Source organism: Ambystoma mexicanum, chromosome 12, assembly GCF_040938575.1.
Source record: "Ambystoma mexicanum isolate Mex_15411 chromosome 12, UKY_AmexF1_1, whole genome shotgun sequence".
Lineage (NCBI taxonomy): Eukaryota > Metazoa > Chordata > Amphibia > Caudata > Ambystomatidae > Ambystoma > Ambystoma mexicanum.
Genome location: NC_090936.1, coordinates 1,219,125,722 through 1,219,150,296, shown reverse-complemented (window position 1 = coordinate 1,219,150,296; position 24,575 = coordinate 1,219,125,722). Strand labels below are relative to the sequence as shown.

General features: G+C 48.4%; 1 protein-coding gene across 1 annotated transcript in view; it reads right to left on the bottom strand.

Annotated features, from left to right (window-relative positions):
• The window catches only part of UTP20 (UTP20 small subunit processome component), a 1,390,303-nt gene that overhangs the window by 1,296,952 nt on the left and 68,776 nt on the right, over positions 1-24,575 (bottom strand). The window contains exon 4 of the mRNA XM_069629877.1: positions 20,165-20,297. Coding sequence (XP_069485978.1) covers positions 20,165-20,297 — 133 coding nt within the window. The remainder of the gene's footprint in view (positions 1-20,164; positions 20,298-24,575) is intronic.

Below are 24,575 nucleotides of genomic sequence, written 5' to 3'. Positions count from 1 at the left end.
TTATAGCAATGAAGTCCAGGTTATTCTCAGTGATTAGATCAGCTATCTCAAGGGCATGTGCAACTAATGACCTGGCATTGAGAAGTGCTCCTTTATAGGAATGATCCTTAGTTTCCTCTTTGGTATGTGTAGGATTAGGAGTGTTTTTAGCGCTGGATTTTGTCTTGGGCATAGATATTTGGGTAAGCGTTGAAGCTCGGGTGTGGTTGGAAGCGTAGCCTGTATTGCCAATTTGATGTTTCATTACAGATTTTGTGGGAGGGAGGAGTCGTCTGGGTGTCTCATGGAGTTTGTTAAGTCTAGCGCGTAGTTTGCTATTTCTATCGTGGGTGGAGCTAGGCTTGGAAGTGTAAGCTAGAGGTTCTGACAGAGCTTGGTGTTTAGAGTCAGTGTATGCATGAGTGTTAGTAATAATATCTGGTGATATATGTGATAGAGGTGCATGTGAATATAGTGGGGTCTCTGTGTAGCTGCCCAGCTTGCTAGTAGCAGGAAGTGTAGCAATAGCCATGATGCAGTAGAAGCTTAGTAGGCTGGACATTGTGCGTAACTGGTACTTAGTTTGGTGGGTAAATGGTTTATAATACAATGGTCTCTGGGCGACCATAAGGCACTACACAATGTCACAGTGGTCTCTGGGTGACCATAAGGCACTATACAGTATCACAGTAGTCTCTGGGTGACCATAAGGCACTACACAGTAATACAATGGTCTCTGGGCGACCATAAGGCACTACACAATGTCACAGTGGTCTCTGGGTGACCATAAGGCACTATACAGTATCACAGTGGTCTCTGGGTGACCATAAGGCACTACGCAATATCACAGTAGTCTCTGGGTGACCATAAGGCACTATACAGTATCACAGTGGTCTCTGGGCGACCATAAGGCACTACACAGTATCACAATGGTCTCTGGGCGACCATAAGGCACTACACAATATCACAGTGGTCTCTGGGTGACCATGAGGCACTACACAGTATCACAGTGGTCTCTGGGTGACCATGAGGCACTACACAGTATCACAGTGGTCTCTGGGCGACCATAAGGCACTACACAATATCACAGTGGTCTCTGGGTGACCATGAGGCACTACACAGTATCACAGTGGTCTCTGGGTGACCATAAGGCACTACACAGTAATACAATGGTCGCTAGGTGACCGTGGTGCCGGTGCTATTATCAGATGACAGCATATTGCAAAGCAGGGCAAGAGCATGGTTGGTTGGCTATGGATTGTGCATTGGAATATTTTTTTTTTTTTTTTGTTGCAGTTCAAGAGCACAACGGTGCATGCGGGACCTTGGACGTAGCAATGTTGGGAGGTGCTAGATCAGGGCTCTAGCTCGAAGGTTGGGAGTGGATTGTGGAGGAGGGGGGCAGTATGCTTACCCTGTAGGTGGACGGCAAGGGGTCCTGGCTCTAGGCTCGACGGTGTAGACAGGCTGAAGACAGGCACAGTGCCTTTGTGGGTGCCTTCGTGGTGGGCCGGCTCCAAGCCTGCCGGCTTGTGGTTGGCTCCCAAGTAGGGGAGAGGAGCCAATCACGATGCTTGTAGGGCTGTGGGGCCGAGTGGAGTGTTGTGGCAGTGACGGTCGGCCATCTTGAAGTGGGGCAGACCTCGTGTCTCCCAATGGTGGCTAGATGCACTCCAAGTGCAGTAATGGGGCAAGACCTACGTGGATGTGGTCCCCTGGGCAATCAGGAGCGGCGCGGATATATTAATCAATAATCCGCCTCGAATTGCAGAAAAACGGCACGCTCGCGCTCCGAGTTGCGAGAATCATCTGGTGGCTTGTAGCATACCTGGAGTTAGGCAGGGCTCCAGGGCATCAGTGCAGGGCTGCCTACTGCTCCAGCAGTAGAAGGAGGGAGCTCCTGCTCCTCCAGGCTCAGCACACGAGCTAGTGCTGCATGATATTAATGTTAAAGGTATTTGTACCGTGTAAAGAAGGGGGGAGAAGATGGGTTAGTAGGAATAGGAAAGTGAGAGTTGCAATGTCCTGTTGGGAGCTTCAGTTCGATTTCACCGTTCACTGAGCTGAAGTGAGGTTTTCCGATCTGTGCAAATTCCCATGTGCTGTTGCGCCGGCTTATGTGTTGTTAGTCTGTTGCAATGTGGTGCAGTGCGTGCAGATTGCTGTGCCGAGAGGTGGTTGTGTGAGTTTCCGTATGAGAAGTGTATACAGAAAGTTGAGAATTGGTTAGCAGGTTTTCCTTACCTCTTTCTCTTTGTGTTTCTGTGCTCAAAACCTAGGATTACCCTGTGTGTTCGGTATTGTAGTTTGTATGCCTAGTTTGCAGGCCTGTTGAGGATTGGCAGTTTTCTTCTGTGTTACTACAGTGGTATGTGTACCTGGCTTATGCTGGCGTATTCCCCCATCCTACGATGGGGATGTTTGGTATAGGGGATTCTGGTCCCTCCCTGCCCATCCCGTGTGGGGATCTTACCTACCTAGTATTCCTCTGTGAATTAGCGGTAAGTGGACATGGGTGGTCAGGGAAGATTATTTTAGGGGTCATGGGTGCCTTCCTGGGATTCTTGTTTCCCGCTGGGTCTAAGCTGCCTAGTCGTTTCCTCCTGTTTCTGGGCCAAAGAGCCAAGCTTTGAGTAGTTTCCGGAATTCCAGATGATCCCTTTTGTTGCGTATGTTTTTTGGTAGGTCATTCCAGGTGATTGTTGCCAGGTGAGAGAAGGACGATCCTCCAATTTTTCTTTCATTGTATGGTTTTGGTTCTATGCAAATGTTGCTTGATCTGTGTGGTATTGTCAGATGGTAGACGGTTTTTTTCTCCTTTAGGAACTCTGCTCCTTGGCCATGGATTGCTCTGTGTGTTACGCACATCGTTTTGAACTTTATTGAAGGAAAAGCAAAGTGCATCCTGACAAAACTGAATTTGTGTTGGAAACTGAAAGGGGCATGAGCTTGGGGAAGGGAACCCTGCGAGGCCTAGCAAAGTAGGAGACTTAATGTTTTGTGGTGTTGAAAAGATTAAAGCTTGGGGAAGGGAACCCCGAGAAACCAAAGACTTAAAGTATTTGAGAATATTGCAAGGGCTCTGTGGAGAAGGTCTTATGAACAGCCCTCTCTAAAGGAACTCATTTTTGTGACATTGACCAACTATGCCTGGTGAGAAAACCACCTAAAACCAACTCTGGTTTCCTATTTTCTGTTGAACCAATCTTTTTCTTTTTCAAAGACTTCCAATCATATTTTTGTAAAGAGTGAGGGCAAGCATAGGTTTAGACACAGACAGACTTAATTTGCACTATCAGACATCGACGGCCTTAGATCAGTTAAGTGAACCATCCCTTTAGAGTTAGGCCAGTCAGCCATTACACCAACCCAGGAATCTTAGTAAAGATTTTGAAACTAACATCTGTCTCTCTCTTGATACCATGCCTGTCTCACAACCCCCTCCTAAAAAAAAAGTCACCTGCGGACCCTTCCTGCCCGGCTAACTACTGCCATATATCCACTACCCCCTTCTTGGGCAAACTCTTGGAGAAGCTGGTCATCTCCCAATTAATCCATCACACTGAATCTGTTGGCTGTCTTCACGACCACCAGTCTGGCTTCAGAGCAGGCAGAGGCACGGAAACCGCCTATGATGACCTGCTCTCAAACCTTGATTCCAACTCTCCCTCTGTTCTCATCCTCCTCGATTATCCTCTGCCTTCATTTCACCCTCGTACATCGGCTTCGTGAAAACCTAATCATCACTGACCGGGCACTAGATTGGTTGACCTCCTTCCCTCGAATAGGCCCTCTCAGGTTCAACTGAGTGTGTTCCTCTCTATCTCACTCTCCACCTGCTGCGTCCCTCAGGGTTCTATTTATTTTATTAATTTATAAAGCATGCAGCAGCCCAAGGGCATTGTGGCGCTGTTACAGGAATCTTAGGCATATGATACATGGCGTATGCACACAGTTGCAGTTGGCATGAGGTAGTACCCAATACAGAGTGGTACTATTTGAACAGCCATGTTTTGAGTGCTTTGCGGAAGGCTCCATGGGAGGGTTCAGCTCTGAGCGAGGGCGGCAGCAAGTCTCAATGTTTGGCTGCTATAAAAGGGAAGCTTTCACCTCCTGCTTTGGTGCGTTTGACTTTGGGGGCTCAATTGTCTGTCGGTGTATGGGGTTCTAGTGGGACTGGAGGAATGGGCTCTACTTATTTTCTGGGAGAGATAAAGCGGGGCTGAGTTAGCAAGGTACTTATGAGTAATGGCTAATGTTTTGAACAGGACTCTCTCTTTGATGTTATGTTACTTTGCATTTATATAGTGCCTTCTGTACCATTGGTATGGTCTCAAGGAGATGGTAGGTTGAACACCCTCGGGAACCGAAGTTCAAGTCAGTAGAGAGAAATAGAGTCAAAAGGTGCGTGTAAGCACCGCATATGTGTGCAGCCGGTGTGGAATTTGTGTGATAGCTGCTTCTTAGCGGTAGGTGTGGTGGGTGAGAGTTCACGAGTATGTGAAGTTCTGGCAGGTTTTATCCAGACCGATTCTGGCTGCGTTATGCCGGAGGAGAACGCCTGGCTGTGGGGTGTGTAACCAGTAGTGTTTAGTTAGAGTGATGGGGGGTATGAGGCAGGTGTTGGTATGAGGACAGCTATACCGAATGGTGTCATAGTATCGCTGTGTTCTAGGTGAGTGGTGGTGTAAAGAAGAGAGTAAGCGTGGAGATGTGATATGGTGGTTTACCTTAGGTGCTTGAGAATGAGCCCACTCCAATAGTTCCTTGTGGTCCATCCGTTCCATGCACTCCAACCTTTTTATGCATTGCTCCTTTCATTCATTCTACCCACGTTATCCTTTCTCCATCCACATACGTTATCTTCACACGTTCCATCCACTTCACTGGTTCCACTTCACTGATTGGCAGCCAATGGACTGCTCGTCTTGCTGTTGTGATGTGTTCCCTTTTAGGGATGCTGAGGGCTGCCCGGAGTGCTTTATTTTGGATGACTTGGAGTTTTGAGGATTTTGGAGGATGTGCGAGCAAATGGGGCATTGCAGTAATCCAGCCTAGAGCCTACGACGGCTCTGGCTATGGCAAGGCTGCTTGCTGTAGAGAGGAACTGTTTTGCTGCATTCAGTAGTTTGGAGGAGTATGTTGCAGATGAGGCGACGGCACTGACTTGGCGTCCAGGCATACCCAGCCCTACAGATAAGCTGCGTATCTTGGCTTTATACGCATGTAATTAAAGCCATTACAGAGCATTTAATTTTCTTCTGCGTACCGTTTACGCTGTATTTATTTTCATTAAGAAGTACACTTTCCTCCACTAGATGGCAGTAGAGGGCAATAATCTCCATATCTGAGTATTACAAAACTTCTTTTATTAAATCACTGAAAGTACAGTGGGGTTAACTAGATTTTTGAGACTTCTAGTTTACCATTCAGGCTTAACATGATGTAAGGATTTACATGTTGCCATGTGGTGTTATTATGCAATATTGTTTTTGGAAGTAAACTCTTTAAGACATCATTACTGTAGGCCTTGAAATCCAAACTATTTGTACTGAGTAACGCTTGGAAGGTATGTGGTCAAATTTGCAGAGTGGATTAAAATCGCTGCTTCACTGTTCAGCCAAGGTTTGTGATCCTGGTCCACTGCCCCCATACTCCACCCTGCCTCCCACCCCATCTGTCCGGCCATCCTACTCCCTACTTTTTGGATGCAACCAGAGGACCACTAGTTCCTTTTTTCCACTTCCACCACTGATGTGATTAGCGGTCATGGGCTGAATTTGCTGTGTTGCTTGTTATGTCCGAGATGCAGATTCTTGGCTATCTAGGAGGAAACCTATAGAGCAATCAAGACTGCTCTCCTAGGATGGAAGTAGAAGATGGGGGAAGGTACAGACAAGTCTTTAATACTCAAGGAGTTCATGTGAAGTTATATTAAACAAGCAGCAAGGAGTAAGCCAAGAGACAAACTTTGTCATGTCCATTATATTAATGGTCACTACTATTAATGCTACAGGTCGAACAGTGGAACAGAGGCCAGTCAGGCTTTTTTAGTAGTAACTAGTTGGAAATAAAATCACTTGTAGTACCAATTTCTATTTTTGCTACAAAAGGCACAGTGGCAAAAGTATTTGTCCAGGATCACACACTTTAGTGTTGAAGTAGGTCTTTGGGACCAGTCTTCAACTTATGCACTTGCCTGCATTTCTTCCTAACTGTAATTGCCAGAATTATGGTTTTTGGCTTTGTACACAAACAAACCAGTAAAACTATAAATATGCCTACCATAATGCAATTCAGCTTGCATGCACTTTTTGGTTATTTGAAGTGATATTGCTAACTATAGTGTCTGGCGATCCACATTAATTTCCTGCAGCAGACAGCGGGAAAGGTAGATTAGCAGTTTGTGACTTTTGCTAAAATGATATGTGCAAGTTCCCGTAAGTAAATCATATGCCAACAATTGCTTACTCACACTCCCTCTGTAGGCAATACATCAGTCTCAATCTATAGTAGTTCTTAACAGAGTTTCTAGGCTCTAGAATTTTGAAAATGAAGCTGTGTAAGTATCAGGTACTTGTAAGTTATTTTATGGCAGAATATTTTCCACAAGTATAATAAAATGGTTAAAGCCAAGCCAGACAACTTTGATCTACAACTTTTTTGGGCTCTGGGTCTGATTTTACATATGCATTGGGTGTATGTTGGATACGTTTTACTCTCTTGAAGAGAAGAAAACTCATTTTTACTCTCTTGAAATTGCATTTACCCTCTAATTTGAAAAACCATGCGTAAAATACTCCCACCTCAAAATCTTATCTGGAGCACTGGGTAGAACCACTAGGGTATTGACAGCAGGAATTACCGGGATTTGTATGTTCTCTAACAGGAATGTGGAGTATTGGTTGGTGAATTTTTTTAATGTAGCCGGAGGCCCTATTATCCTTTTGCCGCGGCTACCTTGCCCCTCTGATCCTCCTCCTTCTCTCATTTTCAATGCTATGCTGACGACACTGTAATCTCCTTTAAGCTTCCCTCCTCTTCCTCCGCTCTCATTCCAGACTGCTATTCAGGCGTGGTGTACTTCTAACAATCTCTGCCTTAATGCCAATAAGACAGATCCTTCTCATTGGGACTCCTGCCCACTTCGTACCCCCTACTCTCTGGCCGCCCTCCTTGGTCCCCCTCCCCTCAACCTCTTCTGAGGCAAAAAGCCTGGGTGTCATCTTTGACTCCGCTCGCTCCTTCTCACCTCACATCGCTGATCATGTCAAGAAATCTCACTTTCGGCTTCACCTCTTCAGAGGCATTCTCCCTTTCCTCACCTTCCCCCAGAAGCTCAATGTCTCCAGAGCTCTGGTTCTCTCTCGGCTTGACTACTGTTAATAGCCTCTTTAATCTGCCTCTTTCCTCTCTCCACCGTCTTTAACTAATAATGAATAGGACTGCAAAACGTAGCCTTGGCCTCAAAACCAGGGACTGCATCTCGCCAGCCCCAAAATCTCTCCACTGGCTCCTAGGATCAGATTCAAGACACTCTGCATCCTCCACAAGGCTTTCTGGGGCCTGGGACAACACTACTTCAAACACTCTCTCTCTAAATACCTCCCTGCTATAATTTGTCGGTCTTCTAACTGATATGATATGATATATGGTATTTGTAACGCGCCTATACACAAGTGTTTCAAGGCGCGACGAGGCAGGGAGGGGGGAAACAAGGGGAAGACAGACAAACGATCCTACTAGGCCAGGTGTCATTCAGATCGCGCAAGTGCAGAGGTAAGGGGAAAAGGAGAAAGTGCAGGGGGAGGAGGTGGGGGGGAAAGTGCAGTACAAGGTAAGTTGCGTAATAAAATAATAAATAATAATAAAAGGGCCAGCTGGTGGCAAGTGCGAGGTAAGTGCAGAGCAAGTGCTGGGAAGGGGGCTGTAGGGATGCAGTGACAGTCCCACAGTGCAGGGGGAGCCAGGGAGGCAGTGCAAGTGGAGAGTGGCTGGGCCCTGGACCGAGGTCACAGAGTGGCCCAGATGCAGGTTTAGTGCAAACTTCAGTGGGGAGTTTAGCAGGTATAGCAGGGGAGAGGGAGAGAGAAGGCAGAAGCGAAGAGGAAGGTTTTGAGGTGCTTCCGGAACCGGAGATGGTTCTCCTCAAGTTTCAGGGAGGCAGGAAGGCTGTTCCAGAGGGAGGCCCCTGCTGCGGAGAGAGATCTACCCCCAGCTCGTTGCTTCGAGAAGCGGCTGACCATGAGGGAGTTGGAGACGGATGAGCGAAGGGCTCGTGAAGGCAGATATTTAGGAAGAGAGAGTTGAAGGTATTGTGGCCCCAGGCCCCAGAAGGCCTTGTGGACAATGCAGAGGGTTTTGAACTTAATCCTCGCGGCCACTGGGAGCCAGTGAAGAGATTTCAGTCCTGGAGAGATACGGTCCCTGGCCTTGAGGCCAAGGACAAGTCTCGCAGTTCTGTTCTGGATAAGTTGCGGAGAGTGGAGGCAGGCAGATTAAGATAGAGGCTGTTACAGTAGTCCAGCCTTGAGAGAACCAGGGCTCGGGAGACAGTGAGCTTCTGGGGGAAGGAGAGGAAGGGAAGAATACCTCTGAGGAGGTGCAGCTGGTAGTGTGACTTCTTAGAGACGTCAGAAATATGAGGAGAGAAGGAGAGTGTGGAGTCGAAGATGACCCCGAGGTTTTTAGCTTTGCAGGTAGGGGCAGGAAGAGGGCCAAGGGAGGCCGGCCAGAGAGCTGCAGGAAAGGAAGGAGTGGGTGTGCCGATGAGTAGAATCTCAGTCTTACTGGCGTTAAGGCAGAGGTCATTGGCGGCACACCATTCCTGGATAGCAGACAGACAGTCGGAGATGAGGGAAGGAGAGGAGGAGGCCGAGGGTAGCCTGAAAATGAGCTGGGTATCGTCCGCATAGCACTGAAAGTGGGGGCAGAGAGTGGCGATGCGGTGGGCAAGGAGTGCCAGATACTGATTGAAAAGCCAGGGAGAGAGGTTGGATCCCTGGGGGACACCACAGGTGGAGAAAAAGATGTCAGAGAGGAAGGAGCCCATTTGGACCTGGGAGGGTCGACCGGAAAGGAAAGAGGTCAGCCATGCCAGAGCCTGACCAGTGATACCCAGGTTATCACGGAGACGGTTGAGCAGGATGGCATGGTTGACAGTGTCAAAGGCAGAGGAGAGATCGAGCAGAATGAGAACACAGGGAGTGTTGGCATCGAGGTTCAGGAGCAGGTCCTCACGGATGTTCAGGAGAGCAGTTTCCGTGCTTCTGGCCGCTCTGAAGCCGGATTGATGGTCATGAAGATTACCAACATATTCAGCATGGAGGTTAAGCTGGGAGATGGCCAGTTTCTCCAGGAGCTTGCCCAGGAAGGGAGTAATAGAGATTGGGCGATAGTTGGCCGGGCAGGAGGGGTCGGAAGAGGGTTTCCTGAGGAGGGGGTGCACAAGGGAGTGCTTGAGGGGGGATGGGAAGACTCCAGAGGCGAATGAGTGGTTGCAAAAGTCAGCTAGGGCAGGAGCCAGGGAGTCGATGTGGTCCTTGATGGTTTTGGAGGAACAGGGGTGAACCTGTTTAGACGAGGTTTTCATAGATCGGACTTGTCTGGAAACCTCATCAGCAGAAAAAGGTGGAAAAGCAGAGAAGGAGGGCGGAGGGGCGGCTGCAAGAGAGCAAGAGAAAGAGCAGGGAAGAGAGGGAGGGAGGTGAGAGGAGGAGAGCGAGGACAGGATGTCCTGAGTTTTTGAGATGAAGTGCGAGGCCAGTGCAGTGCAGAGGGCCTGGGAGGGGACAGGAGAGGTAGAGACTACAGCAGGGTTGGCCAGCTCCTTGCAGATTTTAAAGAGTTCGGCCGAGTTGTTAGATGCCTCAGAGATGCGGGCTTGGATAAGGGCTCTCTTCTTGGTGAGAACGGAGAGCCGGTATTGCCTTTGGAGCAGGCGGCAGGCCAGTTTGTCAGAGGATGAACATGAAGCACGCCATTTCCTCTCTGCCACCCTGCACTTGCGTTTTAGGGTGACGAGATCCGAGTCATACCAGGAGTTACATTTGGCTTTGGGCTTCAGGCGGATTCTCATGACGGGGGCAAGGATATCGAGAGTATCAGATATAGAGGAATAGAGCATGGAGAGGGCTGCGTCAGGGTGGGAGTCAGCCGAGGGGGGAGAAGGGGCTGAGAAGGTAGCAGCGAAAGCCTCAGCTGACACGCGCTTCATGGGTCGGATGACCGAGAAGGTGGGTGGCAGTGAAGAGGGTGGCTTTGCCTGTGGGGTAGGGAGGGAGAGGTGGGAGGATAGGAGAAAGTGATCGCTCCAAGAGAGAGGAGTGGAGAGAGGGAGGGAGAGGGGAAGGTCAGAAGAGATCAGAGCATCAAGAGTGTGCCCTGCAGAGTGAGTAGGCCCAGACGGGAGAATAGAGAGTGAGAGAGAGTTGCAGAGTTCGCGGAAGAGACCAGTGGGGGGACAGGAGGCATCGAGGTGGATGTTGAAGTCACCGAGAAAGAGGAGTTGGGTGGTTGAGGACAGGAGTGAGGAGGAGAGGTCAGCCCACTCAGAGAGGAAGGAGGAAATTTGACCAGGTGGCCGATAGATAGTAGCCACGGTAAGGGAATGGCTAGGAGAGAGAGAAAGTCGGCAGACAAGACATTCAAAAGAGGAGTAGGTCTGCGTAGGAGTGACAGTGGCAGGAATCCACTCAGGGAAGATAAGGGCAACACCACCCCCTGAACGGTTGGGCCTGGGCACGGAGAGGATCTTGTAGCCGTCAGGTAGGAGTGTGTCAAAGCTGGTGGCAGAGCTGGCAGTGAACCAAGTCTCAGTGAGACCGAGGACGTCGAGGTCCAGTTCCTCAAGAAGGCGACAGATATCAGAGGGGTGCTTGATGGCAGAGCGAGAGTTTAGAGTGGCAATGTGGAGAAGGTTGCCATCCTTGAAAAACTTCCGGGGAGGGGTACAGATCAGAGGTACGCCCTGCGGAGGTGTTAGAGAAGGAGTTGAAGAGGGAGCAAGAGAAGGGGCAGGGAGGGAGGGGAGAGGCAAGGTAGCAGAGGACAGAGGAGGGGGGACAGCGGGAGCGGAGAGGAAGTTGATGAGGCATGGGAAGCGTCTATCAAAGAGGTGAAGGTTGGCCTGAGGGCCTTGGACCAAGACGGTCCCGTTAGCATAGACATTAATGATGGCTTTAGAGGAGTGGAAAGGGGCCAAGAGGACATCCCAACGGGTGCCACCATTTATGGGAGAGGTGGAGAAAGGAGAGAGCACAGCGACCATGTGAAGGGTCCATAGGTCAGGTGAAGGCACGAAAAAGAATGTCAGTGAGAGTTTCCTTGGAGCAGGCGCTCGTGTAGGTGTCAGCGATAGGGAGGCCTGGGTTGGAGACCAGGATGTCCTTTTTAAACTTTTTCCTACCGGATTTAGTGAGGAGAGCAGGATAGTCAATGGAGAAGCAGTTCGAGTAGATAGGCGAGATAGAGAGCACCATGGAGTAGGATGGGAGGCGGACGACACGAGTATGCAGACAGGAAGTGAGTGGAGGGCACTAGTTTACCACAATGCAGAGCAAACAGTAATGCGTAGTAGGTCAGGGCCACCTAAGTTTGAGAATCCTGCGAGGGGAGAAAAACACCCTAGTTTACCACAATGCAGAGCAAACAGTAATGCGTTATAGGTCAGGGCCACCTAAGTTTGAGAATCCTGCGAGGGGAGAAAAACACCCTAGTTTAACACAATGCAGAGCAAACAGTAATGCGTAGTAGGTCAGGGCCACCTAAGTTTGAGAATCCTGCGAGGGGAGAAAAACACCCTAGTTTACCACAATGCAGAGCAAACAGTAATACGTTATAGGTCATAACTCTGCAAGTCAGGCGCTTTTCTAAGCAGAGATTGGGGGGGTAGATCTCTCTCTTCGGCAGGAGCCTCCCTCTGGAACGGCCTTCCAGCCCCTCCCCGTCTTCAGCTGGATTTCCTTAAATTCCAGAAGCTTCTCAAGACCTTCCTTTTCTCCTCCTTCCCTCTCCCCTGCTAGTTCCACCTGGTTCTATGACTGGTAGCCTTTGTCCCTAATGAGCCCTACTGGGGCAGGCCCTCCTTTTACCAGTCTCCCCCTTACCAGCACTTGCCCTCGGGGACCCTTTCCCAACTAGCCTATTGAGTCTGGTCCACCTCCCCTCCCTTGCACTAGTTGACCCCTATACTCTCTTGGGCCTCCCTTAGCACTTCCCCAGCCCCTTGGCCACTCCCCCTTGCACTTCTCCCTTCCCCTCTCCCTGCACTTCCTGTTATTGCACTTGCAATGTCACAAGGCCTAGTAGGGCTGTTACGGTTATCTTTACCCCTGTATCCCCCTTTTCTTGTGGCGCCTGGAAACACTTTGATGTATAGGAGCCATACAAATGCTCATTAAATAAAAATAAATGTGTTCATAATTCCCATCATGAGAGCTAAAGCTAATAAAATGCCCATAAAGCTGGCGACTATATGCAAGACGCCTCTGTCTAGAAATAGCCACTTAATGGAAGTACTGGCACTGTATGCATGAAGGAAGCAGCAGTTGCAGGGCATGAGATCATGTCCTTTTGCCGAGGAGGATTACCCCGGACGTTTTCAGGATACTCCCTCAATCAATGGGGATTTATCAACTGAGCTAACTGTTAAACCTGAAGAGCTGAGGTGCCCCTCTGAGAATAAGCAGCTGTATTTGGCAGTCCGACTTCCTAATGTCATCTCTGACCGCCCTTGACCCATCTAAAGTGAATAGTGTTGAAACAGCGCCCGACCAATCATCAGTGGAAAGTATGGAGACAGCAACTTTGCAGCCTTTTTCTGCCGTCTTCATCAGAGTTGATGGAGGGGAGAGATGGACAAACTAATCTATGAGGTCATATTTGTCCCAAACAATGGGTGAGAATAAAGAAAAGGACAATTAGGGAGCTTAATCAATGCAAACTTTTCACAGATGTTTGCTCTTGGGAGAGTTGTTGCATAAGCTTGCATTGCAATTTCATCCAGACAAAAGGAAGATAAATCCTGCCAAACGGATCAATTTACTGTTAGGATAAATCAAAGTACACAAATAACCCAATGAGATCCTAGTCATTTGGCCCCACGGGCATAAATGAATCCTTAGTGGATGATAAGGGCATAAACACCAGGGATACTAGGGACAATGTTTGTCAAATAACTCTTGAGTTAAGGAATATGGCACAACTTCCCGATTAATAACTCATGAAACAGCAGAAAGTGTTCTCCAACCCGCAAGCTTTGTCCTCAATCACACCCATCATAACTGGACAGCGATCACAATCATTGCGGTCAATGCTGCGGGTTGGAGCTGGAGAGTTGGTCCAGGTCTCTGTACACCATGCCCACCAGGATATTACGAACCTTAAACACAGTCTGCCCTAGGAGTTTGTGTATTGGAAACACTTGTATGCCCCCACTCTCCGAAGATTATTTGATAAAGACTGCAATGGACCATAGAAAAGTACATATCACAAATGTGGAGGCCCCAGTAAGGTATGAACCAAAGGACGCCTTGAGGAATAAGATGCTGGTGTGGTTACGTCAGGAACTGGTCCTGCCGATTCAGAGATATCTTTAGTTCATGCTGCCTTGCGTCGCGCTAGTTCTACGAACAAGCACCTTTTTACCACCATTGAGTCTACATGCACTCCTCGTGCGCACGCACGATGCCTGGTTGGCTGCGCTCACTCCAACACACAGCCTGGTCCATCTCAATCACACCCACGGTAAGGTCAGGCACTCGGGAAGAGAGCGGCTGCAGAAGACTGTACCGCAAGCGGCCAGTCACACACAAGGTACAGCTCTGCTTCCCTCCCTCATATATGAAGGTATTTAACAACACTATTAGTACTTGATATCTTGCCCGACTTTAATTTTTATATACATATCCACATATCACAAGTTCCTTGAGCTAGTCTAACTTTATATATTAGTCTCAAAATGTATAAAACCGCTGTGCTCCCACTGGTCTTGAATGAAGATTTCCCTTCTCTCCTTCAATAGCACCAAACTACCAAACTTCCACAAGTTATTTCCAGGTCCAGTTGGTTAGGGCCCATCTTTAACCTGGAGACCCCAACAACACGTCCGGTTACTTCAACTTAAGAGATGAAGGCAGCTTAGAATCCTTGTTCCTTCTACTTTCTTCTCCAGGAATCTATTCCTCATTGCCATTTTGGTTTGGGAAGGCTGCAGATGTCTGAATACTTTAATTAAGGAAAGAGATTATTCTCAACCTCTCAACCCCCTACTCCTCCCAATCCGATACACCTCTGACACTTGTCTACGACCCCGCCAGCTGGTGGCAACGGGTACTTTTCTATTGTTTTTGTGTTTATTGTTGCATACACTTTTGCATGAGACAAAAGCTGTTCCAATGTGTATTAATGCTTCTGCGAGGTCATGAATACTAAGTGGGCTATGGAGAGAATGGAGCATTCGAGCGATGCACGTGTTGCTAGAGTGACAGTTGGGCGAGAGGATGGTGGAGCTTAAGATGTGCCAGTGGATCGATCCAGTGCGTTTACTTTCTAAACTATGAACTCACTAGTAATTTAGAAACAGGAAGTTGGTTTTGGAACTCCGGTTACCATGGCGCTGGATATTGCAGTTGCCAGTTGGTATGTTAATACCCTATATTGTGTCTCCAATATTTCAGGACACTGTTGTTGGCTTGAGACAGGTTGTTTTAATGGTTTGTTTATAATATTTGCCATGGTTAAGATTGTGTACAGTTGCATATACACCATATGCTGTTTTTATGTCTAAAGTGCCGACACGTGTTTCGACCTATGGTCTTTGTCAAGGCTGTGCAATTGTGTGATGCTGATAGTGGTACCAAGTATGGTGGGAAAGTGCTGTGATAAACATGTTTTTAATCGGTGATGTGAGTACATGTTACGTTTGTTTTTTTGCAGTTGTAAAGTTACAATTTTAGAGTTGTGTTCATTGTAGATAAAACATGGTACGGCAGTTCACATTTGACATATGTACATTTGACAATTGGTGGAGAGCCGTGAGTGGACCGAGAATTGTGAGCTGTGTGCGTGAAGCGCTAAAAAAACAAAAGAACAGTCATAATAGTAAGCAGGATATCATATATTGACAATTGTCACAAAGTTTAGCACAAGGAGGGGAGAAAGAAGAGGATGTGTTAGTAATGGGTCAGGCATGGGAGCAGTCTTAGGTTAGTTAGCCAGGGTCCAAATAACCTCTGGCCCAGCCCTGGCAGGAAAACCACCAGTTGGAACAAAAGGAGGACATCAGATTCATAGGACTGGAAATCATCACGGGGGAACCGAGAGGAGGAGACAGAGCGACGATTCCAACAACGCGAGGCAAAATTCATTTGTAAATACAGGAATGTCCGTCTTGGACTAAACAAGGACCATGAGCTCAATGTGTTTCTATGAATCCCATCCCTTCCTCAGGACATTATGTAGCAACACCCACTCCCTTATCAACCATGGGCCGCCCTGTCCCTCAATCCCCCCAGCCCTCTAGACCATCCAGGCTCCGACTGCACACAGGTCATGACTGGGACGACACAGGAGCCTCAAGACAGGAATTTATCTCTCCAACAGAGACAGACTGGACCTGCCCGGGAGCCTTGAGACATGAACTCAACTCCCCAACAGAGACAAAACAGACCTGCCAACCATGCAGCCACCACAGAACTGCGGGACCTGCAACATAACACGCAACACGACCTCTACTATAAGCGATGAGCATCACCAATGCACCCGTCGCTGCTCCAACAACAGCCGGCTCACCAATCCATTAGCCCACAACCACCACTCCTTGGATGGGTACCCATCTCTAGTGCACTAGGTCCAGTACTCGCCACGGGCAACATTACACCCTTACGCGGGTCGCCAGACCGACTGCTCAGGACCATGACGGCCACCGATGTCATGATTCCTGCCCCTCATGTCCCCAGCCCTCCAAGATGTCAGGCTGGAGCCAGGCCACGATCACCTACATGGCCCTCAAGGGCCTCTCCATCCCTCCAAAGACCCACTTGGCGCTTGTGGCACCAGACTCACTCACTCCCATAGGATAACATTGGGGATTGGACTTGCAGTGCATTGATGGGGACAAGATGGATGCCCCCACATATTTCGGTTCCCAGAACTGCATGAGCAGTCTAGTCTTTTGGGTGTGATTCAGCCCAGAGACACCTGGGATACCCAGAGACTATTTAAGCCACACCCATGCTGAGAAACATGCTCTGCGTTTTCTGCACCTGCAGAGTGACACTCACCATGTTCGAATCGGTCTCCAGTAGGCCTGCATCTTTCTTCTGCGCTCAGCTCCTGCAAGAACAAGAACACTGTTAGGAACAGCCTTACCTTGCAGCACTTCTGCCCATCATTCATCGCTCCTTCTGTTCTGCAGGCATCTTTGGCGGTGTCTTTCCCATCCCGGCACGCCGCTTCCTAAGAAAAAGAACAGAAAAAAGGGATTAGTAAGCTTTCTGCAAATCTTTGCTTATTTTTAAATACTGTTCGAGCTTCAAACGCTTACCTGAATCCCAGCCGCTCTGGGGGAACTGTCTCCGGAACTTCTCATCCATCTGCAAGAGGGGAAAGACACTCCAGGTTAGCGTGGAAACATTTAGAGGCGCCGCATACCACGCTTACTCGCCGCATTTGTTCTTCATAACCGGCATCCACGCTGAAAACGTTGCAGCACCTAAAAGACACAGAAAAAGAACTCTGTTCAATACAAATACGAAAGGGTCGCATCACGCTCTCACTCACCTTCAGCGCTACTCATCTCAGCAGCACGTCGCCATCCCCGGACGCCGGCCATCATCTAAGGAAGTAAAGGAACGAAGTTAGAGAACTGTTCAAAAGACTCATTATACTTACCTGTCAGACTCTTGCCAGTGAAGTAACTAGGCAGCAACGAGCCCGCATCAATCAACGCGCCCCTGCGCTGAAAGCAGGATGGAGAGCACACTTTCCAAGAAAACAAGGTGAGCTGTGGATCAAAGGGAAGGGTTGGACCCTGGAAAGAAGGGGCTCAAGCACACAGAGACAATAGGGAGTTAAACTCTACCAATCCTGTGTTTCAGGCGCAGTCTCCAGTCGAATAGCCTACAGGGAAGGGTTTGAGGTCGTAAGAGGTCAGAACAGGCTGAGTGACGTCCCCGTGGATACCAGGTGAGCTTTACAACCGAGCGCTACCAACTATGGCTGATCACCAGCCCCTCCTAACAGGGGACCACCAAACTCTAATCCATGGGGCACCAGTCACAATCAAGTGCCCATGTCCCATCAACAGCCCCCCGCTCATCTGGGGGAACACCCTCCTCACCCAATCCAGGATCAGTCACCAGCAATTGCCCATACACCCATGTCCTGCACAATACTCCGTATCCATTAAAAGGAAGGTTAAGTGCTCTGATATATGTGAGTTCACCAGCACTATGCTCCAGCTATCCAACCGCCCACATATCAATCCACATTGACAGGCCCCTCACCCCCTAGCCTATCAGCGTCCCTCACAACTCTGCTGGAAACAGCCAATCAGCACACAACAGACTGGTCTTAGCTTCCCGCCTATCAAAGTGCAGGTAATAAAGCTCCAGCCTAGCGGCAGCACGGGTTCGCCATACAGTCGATTGCTGTGAGCCTCGCAGACAGCTGCACACAGCCTTGCCGGGATTAGGTAAGTGCAACCCGGCCGTCGCGCCTTCCCCAATGTAGAACAACGGGAGACATGGCTAACCAAGCCTGTATGTTTCTCACCCCCCCCCAACACCGGGCACTACTACACGGTCAAACGCAACCCGCCCCCACCATGCTGCTCCAGTCTCTTTGCACACCCAATTATCTTGATATGGCGGCAACCTCCCAGCACGTTGCTGCCCCTGTTTCGCTCACCACACGGCCGCGACACACACACACACACACACACACACACACACACACACACACAACCCCCTCTCCCCCCCCCCCACCCCCCCAAGGGCTAACCTGCACTCCCACTTCGCCACTACACTTGGGCTCTGCCAAGATGAGCCGCCGCTCATCATGGGCTCCTCCATCGGGGTCTCATCCCACGGCATAGCCGCCACATCTCACCCTGCCATGCCGGAGAAGGCACACCGGTACACTAGCTCCAGAACTGGGAGCCCAAAAATGTGCACACTGCACAGCTGGCAACTGACTGAGGCTCTGCCCGCATCACCAGCCGTCGCACACCCCATTGCCAATCCCGAGAACCCACTCCGGCCCACTCGCTGCCCCCACCTGGGTTACCTACACCCTGTATAGAGCCACTGCTGGCCAACGACTAACCAGGATACCCCAGGACCACTTTTCATGCTCATACAGAGGCCGCACCAGCAACCCTCTTACTAGGGTGCCTACCACTGTACCTGGACCTAACAGCCTACTTGCCCATCCACCACTCGACTCCTCTCGACACTGCAGAGCGGTATTCCCCTCCACCTGGCCCCATCAGGCCCTGCACCTAATCATGTTCTTCCAGTCCCATAGACCGCCAGGCTAACTGCCCCTAATGCATCCCCTTTACCTGTCCATACAGAAGCTAACCAGCTACAAATACCCAGGGCCCACTGGGCCCACTTCTTCACAGTAAAAACAGACTCTGACTAACCTAAGACTGCTCCCATGCCTGACCCATTACTAACGCATCCTCTTCTTTCTCCCCTCCTTGTGCTAAACTTTCTGGCAATTGTCAATATATGATATCCTGCTTACTATTATGACTGTTTCGTTGATTTTTTTGACCCTTCACGCACATAGCTCTCGGTCCACTCACGGCTCACCACCAATTGTCAAATGTACACATGTCAAATGTGAACTGCCATACCATGTATTATCTACAATGTACACAACTCTCAAATTGTAACTTTACAACTGCCCAAAAAAAAAACAAACGTAACATGTACTCACATCACCACTAAAAACATGTTTATCACGGCACTTTCCCACCATACTTGGTACCACTATGACCATCACACCATTGCACAGCCTTGAGAAAGGACCTAGGTTGAAACACGTGTCAGCACTCTAGACATACAAACAGCATATGGTGTATATGCAACTGTACACAATCTTTTCTGGCAAACCATGGCAAATATCGTAACCAAACCAACCAACCATTAAAAACGACCCATCTCAAGCCAACAACAGTGTCCTGAATTCTTGGCGACACAGTTTAGGGTATTAACCAACTGGAAACTGCAATATCCAGCGCCATGGTAACCAGGGTTCCAAAAGCAACTTTCTACACCTTTAGGAGCTTTGTCCCACTGGAACCCCAACTGTAGGAATGTATCCAGATCGACGGTGAGAAAACAGATCAGTGCATGGATCCACATGTTCCTTTAAGCTCCTACCCTCCCCAGACTAATTAGGAAACAGAGCTACTTTCCTTTTGTCCCTGGTCTCTGCAGTTATTCACTGGTACAAGGATCATTCTTGATTACTACACACTCCCGCTCGAGACAGGCATTTGGTCAGGCACATTACACTGGTCCCTCTCCCTGATCACAGAAACCTGGCCCCATCTTCCAAAACCTCGTCCGGTTTGTACGGGACACCTTTATTATAGTCAGCAAATAATCGATGTTCTTGCAGGGGACACTAAAGTCCGCAGCCAGCAGCAAACAATGCCCTCACAAGTCAGGGCACGGTGCTACCATTGCCCGAGAACCGCTAAATGAGTCCCTGGACTCAATGAGAATAAGGGGCAGGACCTCCGAAGATGCACAGCAGATTGAAGACCAGCAGATTTCCCCCACACGTGGCCACAAGGTAAAGTGACACGCTTACTCCTGACTAGCGCAAGATACTTACCATGCCCCATTGTACTTGCCAAAAAAAGATTGCCTTGACAGGAAAGTGCATTTCATGGTCCTCCTTGTAACTAATGTTGCCCCAGCTCCATGGCACACAAAACAATCTAAAAATAAATCAGTCATTACTAACTAATTTAGGCCGTGCTGCCTAAAGGACATTTTAAAACCAAGGATGAACAGCCCAAATACACATACAATTGTTTTTGAAATAATCGTTCCGAAGGCAGGTGTAGAATTGGGTACATGTACAGCACACACAAACAGCTACTAAACACCCCTGGCAAATCTAGGCCATGCTATTCTTTGAGAGAGAGACAGTTTGTACTCACTCCAGCAGAGGCTGATAAGCAAGGCTGTTTTTGACTTGCAGGTGGGTCTTGAGGCTCTGCACAATGAGGTTCTGATGGTGCACCAACTGGTTGAAGGACTGGCACTTGGTGCACACCTCCCGGTAGAACGCCACTGTATACAAAGAAAAGAGACTGGTTACGTTTACATTAACTTAACCCAAAAGCAGGTCTCCTAACCCTCTCCAATGAATGCAACATGCATTTTACATCAATATTCACACTTCAATTTCTCCTAGATCGCTTTACATACAAATGGAATTTGCCCATGTAAAGATTCAGAAAAAAAGTAATCATTGTAGCATAAAATGTGTACTGGAATGCATGCAAGCAACATTAAACAGAACATTAAGTGATTTAGGGGTCACATTTTCAATAGGTGTAATGAAAGAATAACATTTTCTAAAAACAACCTCGACAAAATGAGTCGGCGTAATTTGTTTGCCGTGAGAATTAGCTTGAAATGTTATCTGTACACTGCTGGGATGATCGTGTTGCGTACCTCAGAGCTTGGGCGCTTAAGCTGTCCGCGCAGAGGCTTTTGTCATTTTCACTCTATGGTAGATCTAAACTGGAAAACACAGAACAGTAATCTCTGCTGCCAAAGACAAATCAGTGACTCAGACTACCTGGCCTCTCTCCACCTGCCGATAGATGCCCGAGAAAGCCTGAGGTTAGGTCTGTGGTTCTCAACTTCACAGCGTACCGGAGTTGCCCCATAAAGAGGGTCAGGGTGTTCTTCCCACTTCGACCACTTTGCTTGAAAAAGAATTCCTGACAGTGCGCCTTTCTTGAATGGTAGCCTGTCCGGAATAGTGTATGCCCGAATTCACTCCTTCGTCTGCAGAGACACGAAAGGAGCATGCAAGGGGTGGGGGAAGAGAGGTCAAAAGCATGGCAGAGAGCAAAAAAGGGGGAGAGAGATGGTGGGTGTGGAGAGCCACAAAGCAATTGGGCAGGACGCTAGGACACACTGGGGGTTGAGCGGATGTACCCACAAGCAAAGAAGGAGTATTGTGGGAAGAAGTGGGGGAGGGTGGCTCTTGATTTTGCTGTGGTCTCCCATTAACCTGCAAGACGACGCGCGCACACATAATTATGCGAGAAAGACCTGTCTTTTGAGTGTGATGGAGGGCCAACCAGTCCGCTATGGAATCACATGCAAATGGTTTTCCCATGGATCTTTAGTACCAATATTGAAAAAGATTACCTTGGTATGGGAATTTCGATGTGGGTGAGCAAGTGTGACTCAAGTCAAGCATAATCAAATACACAGACATAGGCAAGCACCGAAGAAGGTAGTTATTGTCTAATATAGAGCGCAATTAACTATTAGTTGGATAGATCTTTAATGTCAGATCCCAGGCATTTTAAAAGCTTAGTTAGTGCTATGGAGGAGTCAAACGCCCCCTCCTTCCCAGAAGGAATGCAGCCTGTGGGATCTAAATAGACCAGAGGCTTAGTGTGCTGTGTTCTTCACTATGACCAGCACAAACTGACTCACCAGGTGTCCACTGTTCATCAAGGGTCCATGCGAGTTAAAAATAGGACTCATGTTTTTGTGCGCCAAAATGCTGAATGGGATAAATTAGAAGTATAAAGTGTGGAGGAAACTACAGCACCCCAATAACGAGCAGGATGAGGGAAATATAGATAAAATGAATGGAAATGTTTGTACATAAATAACAATGTTTAGTTTTCTTTGGGCTAGGTCTCAAGGTTTGTAAAAGTCTGCAGAGCTGCAGTGTGTTTTTGCATAGTTCACAAAATGGAGGAAAGCATGCCCTGACAAAACTGCTGACAATGAAGAAAGAAGGCTTTGTAACATCCCTATTATGGAAGGAGGACGGATTTCTCTGTAGTCATGATCCAGCTCCAGTGACATCACCATGGCAAACCAGACCTATATAAACCCCTGCTTGAGACTACTTTGGCAGGAAGGAACGAGAATAGGGACAGGAGAAGACCGTTCAGGCACCAGAGTCCTTTGTTACCATCCTCATTTGTAAGATTAAACTTCATTCTTACATGCCATTCTTACAGCCATTTTAATAGAAATCCTCTCTGCTCTCTGAAGCGAGGCGTGCTCAAGAGAAGAACAGGCTGGTATTGGACCACGTAACGGAGAAAATTCGGGTGAACACGGACAAGCAAGTAGGCTCTTGTAAGAGATAACAAGACGGGGACATGTGTGTATTATTGTATGTGATGTGTGAATGGATGGAGTACAAGGTCAATGACAGGTGGATAGGACATTTGGTGATGTGGTAAAGTATAGATTGGAAAGGATTTCGGTGATGTGGAAAGGTATAGATTGGATAGGAGGTGGGTTAGATATTGAAATTGTTGTGCATTTCTGTTTTTCTAATGGAAAAGGGGGATCCTCAGCGTATAAAGACTTGGAGGTAAGGGATCCTCAGCCACAATAGGTTGAGAAGGTAGTACCACGTGGAATTCTTTTATGACGATAAAAGCAATGGGATCCACAGCATGGAAAAAATAATAGCCCGGGGGTGGTGGGGTGTGTGTCAATATTAGTATGGGGAACCCCCAATTAGACACATGCATAGGGCCCAGCCACTGTGATGTGACAAACTATCATAGACAATGGGTGTTGGAAACAAAGGAAAAGGGGGGGGGCGGGTGTCCTACTCCATTCATTTTGATACTTGGGGGTCAAGGTTGGACACCAGCCTGAGTAGATGTATGCCGCTGAATAAATAACATATGGGGATACAAAACAAACAATGCTCTTTTCGCTTCCGTTCACATTAGTTATCAATTATTCACATGTGGGCAGTTTCATATAAATGACATCACCCTGTCAGACCAACACTATTAAATCAGTTCACACAAATTACCTTTTCAGTTTCTTCTAAAAGATAACTAAACTAACTCTGTCCCACCAAGTAGACTGGATCATATCCCAAGACAGAGGGCTCAATCTGAACACACATTCACGTTTTCCTAGTTCAGAAGGCATAAGGCAGGAGATTATTCACACACGTCCTGCTTCATGGAGATCTTTAGATGAAAGGCAGATTAGCACCTTCCCCAAGGGTCTAAACTGTTTCACTCGTCTCAATTAATGGTTCCGTCACTCTCTCCATCTTGGTTTGAGCCATCTTAATGTTCCTGAGATGTGAGAGTGAAGGAACTGCAAGACTCGTCCTTGGCCTCAAGCCCAGGGATCATCTCTCCAGCTCTGAAATCTCTTCACTGGCTCCCCGTGGCTGCAATAATCAAGTTCAAGACCCTCTGCATCGTCCACAAGGCTTTCTGGGGCCTGGGACCGCTCTACCTCCAACTTTCTCTTCAAAAACATCTTACTTCTCGAGCTCTCTGCTCATCCACCTCCAACTCTCTGAGGGTCAGACGCTTCTCCAAGCAGAGAGTTGGGGGGCAGATCCGTCTCCTCGGCTGGGGCCTCCTTGCCTCTCAAACCTGAGCAGAACCACGTCTGGTTCCAGAAGCAACTTAAGACCTTCCTTTTCACTTCTGTTTTCTCTCTTCCTCTCCCCTGCTGATGCACCAGACTTCTCTGCGCACTGGTCACCTAGTCACCCTCTGATATGATATGATATGGTATTTGTAACGTCCGGCCCAGGGTCCTGCATTTCTAGTTGCCCTTGCACTGCCTCCGGGCTCCCCAGCACTTTTTTTCAACCCTACAGTCCCTTCTCTCTGCACTTATGTGCCACCCGTTGGCTGCACTTGCGAGTTAACTGCACTTCCCCCTTCCCCTGGCACGTCTCCCCTTCCCCACACTTGCATGATCTGAATGACACACAGCCTAGTAAGATCGTTATTTTGTCCCCCCTTTGTTTCCCCCTCCTTGTCTTGTCGCGCCTATAAAACACTGTTGTACAGGCGCGTTATAAATGCCATATCATACAGCCCCCCGCCCCCCAGCTCGGGATATTCCCGATTCTACTTGTGTAGTGTGACGAATCTAGGGTGTGTGTCCCTTCTCCCCAGGATGGAAGCCACCACCTTTGATGCTAGGGAGGTGAGCCAGTTTAGCAAGACACTCCCTAGGGGTCTGGACAAGTGGGACCTCACTGGGAGCGACTCCTCTAAAGGGGACAAAGACTTCCATTCCTCCATGGATCTACCTATACTAGCCCAACTATCTGCTTACATGGGACTGCCCCCAAACATCATTAATATTGATTCATATCTATTGGCTTCGGGTAATGCAGGACAGAAGACAAACCATGAATAGAAACAACACGCCCCTTTTCCCACGAGACAATATGTAAAAGAAACAAACCAGATATGGAAGAAGAGAGAGCAATACGTTGGATAAACCTTCAGACATATACATGGCCTTGAGTGGTGGAGCAGAGTACCCGCAGAGCCAACGAGAGCCCGCAGAATAGGAAAAACCGAG